This window comes from Cucumis sativus, chromosome 3 (genome assembly GCF_000004075.3).
Source record: "Cucumis sativus cultivar 9930 chromosome 3, Cucumber_9930_V3, whole genome shotgun sequence".
NCBI lineage: Eukaryota > Viridiplantae > Streptophyta > Magnoliopsida > Cucurbitales > Cucurbitaceae > Cucumis > Cucumis sativus.
The window spans coordinates 24,303,121-24,313,951 of NC_026657.2; the positions used below are offsets into that span (position 1 = coordinate 24,303,121).

Below are 10,831 nucleotides of genomic sequence, written 5' to 3' on the forward strand. Positions count from 1 at the left end.
TATCAAATTTCATTTTCAATAATTCATGATCTTTTTCCCCTTTACAAGGAGATGGGTAGACCACAAAGTAAACTTGTCCCATTCTACCTCTGCTTATTAGTTTGTTTGTAAATGAGTTTACATAATTCCATCAATTTTCAAGTGTAGGTGGTTTTCATAATAATAACAACAACTTTTTATTATTATGATTACTACTACATTCTTTTTATCGAATTTCTTATTTTGTAGGTAAGTGTTTCAATATTTAGCCAAACAAAACTAAAATTTTGAAAACTGCGTTAGGTTTCTGCGTTCTCACATGTTCGATATTGAGATATTGGTGGATTGTCAATTGTAAAAAATCTATAAAAAATAAAAAATAAAATCAAAATGGCCCTATTATAAATAATAGACATGTTTACTTATATTTATTTATATATTTTATATATTGATTTATCATTCAAAGAATATAATTGACATTTTAGGAACAACAAAGTTAAGAAAAGTTTATAGAAATGGAGAGTTATAAGTAAAAAACGAAGTGGGTTTAGGAAAGGAGGCGGGCAAGGGAACGACTTGAAGGAGGTGGAGGAAGATGGTTGCCAAATGCTTAAGGAGGTAGGTTTAGGTAGATAAATTTACTATCAATTAAATGCACTTACCGTATCCAAATTTGAACATCAACAATGTGCACTATTTATCAAATTTTAGTAGATTTATCTATAATATTAAAAATGGATTAACTCTTTATATGGAGGGAAAGAGAATGATGGGTTTGGTGTGTGGTGGAATATAAAATGGGCGCCGTTGCTATGCCATTGGCCCCGCGGAAATCTCTCTCTTCTTTCCCCCTTTGCTTTCCATTTACCCAATTTCTTCCTTTCCTTACTTCTTCTTCTTCTTCTTCTTCTTTCTTCTTCTTCTTTCTTCTTCTTCTCTTTCTTCTTCACGTACCCACATTGAATCCTTCACATTCAATTCAAACCCCCATTCAATGCTCTCTCTATTTCACAAACCTCCATTCGCCTGCATTTCTCTCTGTTCTTTCATCTTTCAATGACCCCATTTCCCTGAACGCCGCTTTATTCCTCTGCCTTTCCTTTCATCCAATTCTCCACGATTTCTCAACACCCATCTCTTTGATTTTCTTTTTTTTTACTCTAATTATGTCTGCGGTTTTAGCAAGAACAGGGCGACATCGTCAGCGATACGACGATCATTTTCGTCTTGTTTCTGGGTATTATTCTTCTCTATTCTTTTGCTGTTTCGTCGCCTTCTTCTTTGTCTTCTTCCTCTTTTGTTTCTACTTGACTTCTCTACTCTCTCTTCTTCCTTTTTCCCTTCTCAATCTTTAATCATTATCAATAGTCTCACCTATTTCAAATTCGCCATTTCAAGTGGTTTCGTTTTGTGCTTCTCGAGTTTCTGCGCTATCTCAAATTGAAATTATTGTATCTTTCTGGTACAGGGATCAATATATTATTTACATTTACTTATTTTATTGTATATTTTCATGGCGGGCCTTCTTATTGACTTCGGTTACATGAACAGCAAAATGGGTTTCACTATCTCTTTTGTCTTTTTTGTGGAAATCGTTAACCACTGCACGCATATGACATATTAGAGTTATCAACGACACCCACTCTAATAACCTTTCGTTTGTGGGTAAGGACGAATTGTAGTGGGTGTTTCAGATATTGGAAAAAAATATTCTGTTGTTTTCAGTATGGATTTTTTACTAAAACTGATTGTGGGCTGTGATTTGACGTTTCATTTTATGCTCCAAAAGTCTAAGGGGGTGATAAACTGATTGGGTATCTTTCATTTTAATTGCTTATAATCTGACCCACGTTACGAACATTCTGCTATGTTTGCATTGGAATCGAATTCGGAAGGTGGGAAATGAGAAATTTAGGAATTGGATCGTTAGGGATGAGATGTATGTATTTGAAGCGTATAAAATGAGTTTTGGATGCTTGAAGATGAAATTTTAGTATTATACATGTTAGAATGGGAAAGATTCTATGATACTCATTTTCTGTGGGTGTAAAAAGAAGATAACTTCAATAATTTGCTGTATATTAGAATTATATGATGAGAAGACAACAGTGGAAGAGAAAGGAACATTTCTAGATTGAAGAACAAGTAGTGTATCGGTGTTGAATGATGTGATGTTAATGGTGAATTTGAGTGTCTATTTTCTTTTTCTTTTTCCTTTTCCGTCTGTAAAGTTGCTTTATGTAGTTGGCCGCAATTGTTCAAAGATTTGTACTTTACTTGATTCCCTAAATAGATAAAACTTTTAATATGAAATATGGAACTGTTTTCTTCCGATCATGGGTTGATTTATTTCTATTTTCTCATGGCATTCCAAAATTTAAATTTTAAATTTACATTTCAAATTTTCTTAGATCTTGAAGTTAGAAAACCAAAGTGTCATGTTGAATATTTCCTCTGATGTTTGCCTGCCTCTAGTTTGTTGAAGTTGAATTTTGGGATGTGGCAACGTGTCCTTCTAGCATTGAATGCAATTTCATTTAGCATAATTTTGGGGATGGTATTGTAACTTAAATGAATTTAACTCAGCAATCGATCCTTATTTGTTACTTAATTGTTGGCACATGCACGACAGATGCATTCCTTATAGGCTGATAGAGGACAGCGAGGAAGTTAACGACCAGTGTGACACTGAGAACAAGATTGAAGTTCTCATGGTTTCTTCACCAAATCGTGATGATCTAGTGTTTCCAAAGGTTTATAATTCTATCCATTCTTGGTTTTAGGTGTTGGCGAGAAATATCACTATCCTATATTTCAACGTTTCTCCTTGTTCTTCTTTGTAGGGTGGATGGGAGGATGACGAGACCCTCCTAGAAGCAGCGTGTCGCGAAGCTGTGGAAGAAGCAGGAGTGAGAGGCAAGCTTAACGTAGGTTTATATAGTGCTTACTTCCAGAAATTGATGGTTTTTTTGCATGTTTTCTTCACAAATATTGAACTATTTGCATCAAGGTTTTTGGTTGTATAACCTTTTAGTTGCTCGTTGAGTGGTTGTCGTAGGATGGGTTTGGCAAGTCTGGGAATAACATAAGCTATTAGGCATCTCAGGAAATTTATACAGCCTGCCTGCAGAACGGCAGAGGGCTTGGGTTGGATGTTGTTGGCAGTTATTGATTTCTTTTACAGGAAGACTCAGATTGTGAATGAAACTGAACATCTGGCCGTCCTTTCCTACTTCTACGGGTAGAGTAGAGATGGAATGCTGGGGATAACTAGTCCTGGATAATTTTTCTTTATGTAGGTTGAAATTGCAAAATAGAAAGATATTTTGAGGTTTAGGATGTAAAATAACAAATGTGTCATTCCCTACAAGATTATCTGGCTCAGTTCACCATCCACCACGCATGTGGAGGTTTAATTGAGTTTTGCTTGCAGCTTGATTTATTTGTATACTGATTGTTACAAAAGAAGAAAAAAAGTGATAGCATATACTTTGTAGAACTACCATTCATTTGGATTTACTCGTAGGATACTCCATGCTTTGTTGTAACTAGGTCTACCACTGCAAAGTCGGTATTCTTCTTTCACTTGGAAAATAAAAGTGTGTTGTTTCTATATGTTAGGAAAATCCTCTTGGAGTTTGGGAGTTTAGAAGCAAAAGCAGTCAGGACATTTGCAGCATGGAGGGAGCATGCAGAGGATACATGTTTGCATTAGAAGTTACAGAAGAGCTTGAGTCATGGCCAGAGCAGGGAAACCGCCATAGGAGATGGGTCAGTACATACTTGAACTGTGAAACTAACTCCCTTAAATTGTTAATATGATGCCATTTCAGCACTCTTTGGAAAATCATTTTCCAGAGACTGGATTTTAACCCTGTCAATAATAATATGGGAAGAAAAATGATTTGCATGTGTTTGCTTTGCAGCTCAATGTTAAAGAGGCATTCAGACTATGCCGATATGAATGGATGCGCGTGGCACTTGAAGCCTTTCTTCGAGTAATGGGGGGAGACGAAAATGGTGAAGCTACGCAAGAGATGACGGCAGAGACAAGTGCAGTAACAGTTACAAATGTGGTTGATTGTGGATTGATATCATCTAACTGCTGTGGAAGGCCTCCTCCGTTCAGTCAGCAGCACGGTGGTAGGAGTCATTCAACAGGCATAGGAGGCATTTCAAGGGATTGCAGATTAGGCATTACATTAACTGAATGATGAAAATCTGTGTAGCGGGTTCGTGTAATCAGTCTCTGGTGGGGGGGAAGTCGTTCAACTTTGAGAAAGAACAAACAAAACTGTGTAAAGTGGAAGTGAAGGTGAGTAAAACTCAAAGTGCAGCAGAATTATGAGAAAAGAGAGAGAAGAGAGCCAGGAGGGGTAGGCTTTTTTTGGGGGGGTGGGCGGGGGGGAGGGATTTTGTTGGATGATGGATGATGGATGATTGTTTGTATGTAGAAGAAGAAGAAGAAGAAGAAGAAGAAGAAGAAAGAAGCAACTGTAGTTGGGGATACAAAATTATGTGGCTGGCTTGTTGTTAGTGATGTTAATAAGATAGTTGGATTGTGATGGATGGGTTACTGACTGATGTTGATGAATTTTGGGTGGTGGTGGTGGTGGTTGTAATGCTTTAGCTGCTGTAAATGAAGAAGAAGCCAATCAGTGTACAGTTGGATTTTATTTTCTTCTTTAAACTGTTTGTGTTTGGTGCTTAGTGAAAATGGTTTAGAGGAAAATTATCGGGAATAGTGTACAGTTCCCAATCTCATATCTCTGACCTCTCACCAAAGTACACACACCTTGTCTTTCTGCATTTCATTGCAAATTCCCATGTTCTTTGCTTCCTCCCTTCCATTCAACAATCAAGTTTCACTACAACTTTAATTCTCCAACTCTCAATCTCTATCTACTTGGTCCCTTCCATTCCATAGCTTCTTAAAGTCGTTCAACTCTCAGTTTCACATTCATCATTTTTTTCTAGGTTGTTTACTATTTCTTCTCAAACTAAAATAATATATACCACAAACCTATCAAACACAAACTATTATAACTTAACTATAATAACTTAGAACTATAATACCAAACACTCCTTAAGGTTCTACTATTAGACATAAAACTAATTTAATGTTCGTAGATCAATTATATGTATTTTATAACTAAATTTTAAGGGAGTAAATGTGTGGAAATAAGCTCTTTTTATTTATATTATATTATACAATACTAATTTTTTTAAAAAAATATAATAAACGGGCAAAATATTTATAATGAATATAATCATTTTAAAAACGAAAAAAACTCACACTCTCACAATGAAAAATACTAAAAATGCCTTAGTCACGGTTAATTGATCATTTGCACTCGCAGATCATTCGCACTCGCAGATCATTCGCACTCATAATATATTTTGTACGTTTAGATTTGGCTATCCAAATTTAAACAGTCAAATCTAAGCGATCGTGGATATTTTTATATTTGATACACGATTTTGAACCAAATAATACTCTAAAAAAATACAAAATTTATAATTGATTGAAAACAAATATCATGATTTTAAAAAGATACAAAAAATTGCCAAAAAAGTGAAGAGAGAAGAAAGACGAGGGAAAAAAAAAATTGTAGAGGAATAAGAGAAGAAAGAAGACGGAAAGAAATGACAAACCTGAAATATTTTTAAAAAAGTGGCTAACTTCATGTGTTTTAGATAGATGGTAAATATTTTGGTGTTCATTTATAAAAATTAATCTTTTTCTTTATTATTTCTTTTACTTTTGATATATTCAATAATATTAATTTGAAAAATTATTTTAAACGATAAAATAAATGAAAACACGGACAAATATAACATAATACTCTAATAGAAATATATCATGGTATATCATAAATAAATCATAATATTTTGGTATATTTTGTAAATATTTAAATTAATTTTGATATCTTTTTAAAATAACTATTAATTAACCATTTTTATTACTTAAATTGAAAATTATTTTTTAATAAAACAAAAAGCTTGGGATTCATTTTTCGTTGATTTAAAACTCACTTTGAAGGCATCCATGGTTTTCAAGCTGCAATTCTCAATCGACACAAAAGAAAAGTTACAGATAATGTGATGGTTGGTGCAAAAGTGAATACTTATTTGGTTAACTATGAAGATCGATAATAGTAGGGTAATTGTAATGGATGACTATTTGAGAAATAATAATTAAGGATATAGCAACATTTTTAAAAAAAAATGCAAATATAGCAAGACTATCGCTAATAGACTTGTATCACTGATAGATTCATATGATCTATCGCTGATAGACTTGTATCAGTGATATACTCTATCATTGATAGAATTAGACAAATTTTGCTACATTTATAATTTTTTTAAAATGTTGCTATATATTTAATTATTTTAAATTTAATTGCTAAATTTGTAACTATTGGATAGTATTGGCCAAAATCTAACCATAGATTTATTTGTTTGAGTATGGAGACCAACCCAACCCATATGATTAACTACAAAGCCATGAGTTTATTTAGTTGAGTATGGGCCCGGACAACTGTTGGGCCTAATTGTATATTGTATGGGCCTGAATTGAATGCATGTTACTTACCAAATGCTTGATGGAGAAGGTGCCACACTCTTCTCTTTACAGCGGGGTAGGAATTTACACTTGCATGTTGAGAAAATAAAGTATAGAAAAAAAAGGGAAAAGAATTACTTTACCTTTTTCTTCTTTCTTCCTCTTCGTTTTCTGTCTTTTGCTTTCCAAACAACCCTAATGAAATTCTTCCTTTCGGTTTTTTATTTGAGTATATTGTGCTCACACCAAAATGATGATTAAGGAGAAGAAGAAGGATGCAACAAGGATTTATTTACGTGGTTCGGCCAAAATAAAGCCTACGTCCAGGCGGAAGGATCTCAGTTTTATTATTCAAGATGAGTACATAAGAACTCTCCTTTTTCTTATTTACAGGTATTTGCAATAACAAAGTAGTTAGAGAAAAAACATGTAAACATGATTCTATTGGAATTCATTTCCCTTACAACAACCATAAGGCTCGAGGAGGTCGACCCTATGAAAGATGAGGTCAATTATACCTAAGCATTTCACTAGCAAAATAAACATTGGTTAGTAACAACTTAATTAATTTCCAAGGAATTAATTATGCGAACAACCGTTACTAATCCATTTCTATATAAACAAGAGGTCCCATAATTAACCTTTGAGGTACACTTCGAACTTCCTATGCTCTCTGGCTCTCTCTAAACAATGACTAACTTGATGTTGGAGTGTTGATGCCCAACCACCACACCTGTGCGAGCTTTTCTATTTCGTAGGGCACCATGAAGCACATACAGGGATACATATATAGATATAAATACGATAGGGATATGTTTATACGTCAATTTTAAAAAAATTAAGATCTTGATATAGCGAAGATACTTTTTTTTTTTCTTGAAAGAATGTCTAAGAATATGTAAATCTAACATAAAGATACCGAATGTAATTGACTGAATCAATGAAAGAAATCATAGAATGTAAAGTTAATGACGATGGTACAAAATAGAATACAAAAACTGAAGTATAATATAAAAACTAACCTTTGGAGACGTTGAAATAAAACAATCAATAGTATACAATAGAAAAGACATTGGTTAAAAGAAAAGGAAGAAGATTAGAGGAAAAGTACAAAGCTAAACAACAAACTTCTTTCATTAAATTGTTGAATATATTCAAGAGGGTTATATTTTACAATACTTTGTGTAGACTTAAATATGATGATGAAAATAAGATATTTTGGGATATGATATTTCATTCATTCATTTTTTTCTTTTCGTTTTTGGACGAGAGAGTGAGCATTTTAAATAGGTTGTCTAGTTTTTAGTTGGAAAACTATTAGATAATTAAGTTTCTTATCTTTTATATATATATATATATGAAAGGCTGTCATAAAAACAAATACACCAAAGTGGGTGTCAAATATGTCAAATTGCGTTTCAAATACGTATTTAAGAAGTATCTAAAACTATCGGTATCTGATACAAATTCTTTGCTTCACATGAAGTATTTGTGCTTCATAAGCAGGGCATTTGTTTGATTCTCTCCAAGATTGCAAAATTTATCATTAATACTAAATTTCAGCATGAATAATTGGCGTCTTATGTGGGGAGAAGTTTAAAATAGTTTAATTTTCATGAATATAACAAACCGGTAAAATATTTACGACCCTAGTAACAAAATAAAAATAACTCATGAAGCTGGCTATTTTTTAAAAATATTTCAGGTTTGTCCTTCATTTTCATTGTCATTCTTCTCTTTCTCTTTTACGATTTTTTTCTTTCCATTGTCTTTCTTCTCTTCTTCTTCTACATAATCATTTAGATTTAGATAGCTAAATCTAAACGATCGTGTAGCCAAATCTAAACGATCTTTGTACAAAATTGTGTACTAAATATATTACGTACGCAAGTGGTCAATTAATAGTGTGCTGACTGGGATATTTTTGATACTTTCAATTGTGGACCTTTGGACTTTTTCCGTTTTCAAAATTGTTCTATACAGTGTACATATTTTGCTGATTTGTTATTTTTTTAAAAAACCATTAAATTAAATTAAATTAAACTAAACTATTAATTAATTAATTAATTACTAAATTAAATATTTTATATTTAATTTAATCTTGATTTGTATCATATCCAAATATAAATTTTTCTCATAGCCTACAATTTTAATAAATATTATCTACACATTATTTTTTAAGCCTAATTCTAATTGTTTTGTTCCGAAGCAAACCACGGGGCAGTTCGCCCTATTGAGATCTTCACGACTAAGAAACATTGGATTCTTTTTCGTGTAGGCCCTAAAAGGAGAAGGAAGGCTGAAATGCCAACATGCCTCTAGAATTCACCCAACCTAATAATACCCTTATATACACAATAACTTTTAGCCTATGACTTTAATATGAATTTAATTTACATTAAATTAAGAAATTTTTTTAAAAAAATTAAAACAAAGGGTAAAAATATTTACATCGTGTAGAACAATTTTAAAAAAGGAAAAAGCCCACAACATGAAATAACAAAAATACACTCGCAATTAATTGATCACACACGCGTGAAAAAATAATTTTGTACCCAGCATAAATAATTTCGTAGCAAGTCTAAATGATCTCGTAGCAAGTCTAAACGATCTTGTACCCATGAACATAGCCTAAATGAACTTCTACCTAGTATAAACGATCTTGTACTTAGTCTAAATGATCTTGTACATAGTGTAAACGATCTATTAGTGATAGTGGTCTATCTAAATTTGTGGGTGGGATAACTTGTAGAAATACAAGTTATTATGGCCTTTTAGATAGAACAATGGAACTAAAACGGATGATTATGTGTCAAAACATGTATTTTCTATTGCAAGTTCATCAATATTGAAGAATACAACTTGCATAAATCTCCACGCCTGTTTTACCCCGATTTTCAGTGTTATATCACAAGATTATAGAGAAAATAAGACCTAGTGAATCACAGAGGATTACGTGCAAAGGCTATGCGATAGGTGATAACGTGTAGATATACCCGTTATTATAACCTCTTTTATTAGAATAATAAGGTCAAAACGCATAAGAAAATGATCAAAGTGCATAACTTATGTTGTAAATACATAAGTATTTTAAAAAATACTTTACATAAGCATTATGCCTGTTTTACATGGTTTCCATATCCAAACACAGGATGGATAGAAAAGAAGAAACTAGTGAAGCAAAGCAGATATCTCGTGCAAGAACTATACGATACGAACTCATTTGACGATTAACATCTCTAGACGAGAAACCATGTCATCACGCGAGGAAGGTTCATTAGAAGACAAAGTGTGGGAGTTGGAGATGATGTGACTCGCAACAGACACCTTTTGACAGATAGCGCTGACAATCTCTGAAGAATAGAAGTTTTCCACCGAAAGCTGCCTATAAAATCACTTCATCCCCACCATGAGAAGAAGGTCTGAATAGACCAAAAATGGGGCTTGCATGGGCCAAAAGCTAGAGTGTTGGTGGAAAGGATTAGCTTTACCACCGTTTATATAGCACTCCATCTTCACTGACCAGATTGTAATGCGAAAGCTTAGAGTTTCAGAGGAGAAAAGTCCATCCCCCGTTTCCCCTAACTTGTATTTCATTTCTTCCTTTTTCCATTTTACTATTTCTTTACATTATATGCAGTTATATTGTACATTGGTCAAAGACCTTCATTCTTTAATACAATGTATCTTTATACACGTTTCAATCCATCCATGCAATTATTGTTCATCTGTCTTTGTGTTATTCATAGTTTAGGTTTATGATTTGTTCTCGATAAGTAATATTTATTCATAATAGTTAGTGTGTTAGACGAGAGCTACATTTTACACTTGGCTAGTGTATATCACCAACTGCCCGAGATAGTGAATAGCAAGGACATGGCTAACACACGTAAGAAAGATTTTTCTCAACCTTGCAAGAGGACTTCCTTCATTTGTATCCCAAAAGGCGAACAAATGTGGACTAAGACACTAAGAGGTTGTTGTCCTTAAATGCAAAGTACTTTAAGTAGAATAAATAAGTATTACTAGACATAAACCATTTAGCCAGTCTTAGTCATTTTGATTCCAAAAGGCAACCAAATGTGGCGTTCAATGACTTCAAAAGGAGCATGCCTTAATCATAAGATATCTTGGTGAGTTATATCGCATCGAAGTGGTTATATAGTTCAATCGTCTGATAGCATGAGACCTTCATTCACCACCTTCCTTACGCAAGTTAGTTCACTCAATCTTCCATCTTGGCATAATTTATTCTCTTGTGTCTGAGTCTATTGATGTAAGTAAGTA

At 33.2% G+C, this 10,831-nt stretch overlaps 1 protein-coding gene and 1 long non-coding RNA gene across 3 annotated transcripts; both read left to right on the forward strand.

Moving 5' to 3' along the window:
* Nucleotides 1-559: 559 nt before the first annotated feature.
* LOC101212724 (nudix hydrolase 13, mitochondrial) lies at nucleotides 560-4,867 on the forward strand. Of its 2 annotated transcripts, none has more exons than XM_031883066.1 (5): nucleotides 560-597; nucleotides 2,612-2,732; nucleotides 2,823-2,906; nucleotides 3,601-3,750; nucleotides 3,906-4,867. In XM_031883066.1, exons 1-5 carry the CDS (start codon nucleotides 575-577, stop codon nucleotides 4,191-4,193), a joined length of 666 nt encoding a protein of 221 aa, XP_031738926.1. In that variant the 5' UTR covers nucleotides 560-574; the 3' UTR covers nucleotides 4,194-4,867. The 2 variants fall into 2 exon arrangements, with proteins under 2 accessions (XP_031738926.1, XP_011651595.2); XM_011653293.2 differs by lacking the exon at nucleotides 560-597 and adding an exon at nucleotides 760-1,216.
* A 1,740-nt stretch (nucleotides 4,868-6,607) lies between these two features.
* LOC116402599 lies at nucleotides 6,608-10,250 on the forward strand. Its single transcript, XR_004215046.1, has 2 exons — nucleotides 6,608-6,937; nucleotides 9,696-10,250. It is a non-coding gene; the product is annotated as an uncharacterized LOC116402599 (long non-coding RNA).
* The last annotated feature ends 581 nt before the right edge of the window (nucleotides 10,251-10,831 follow it).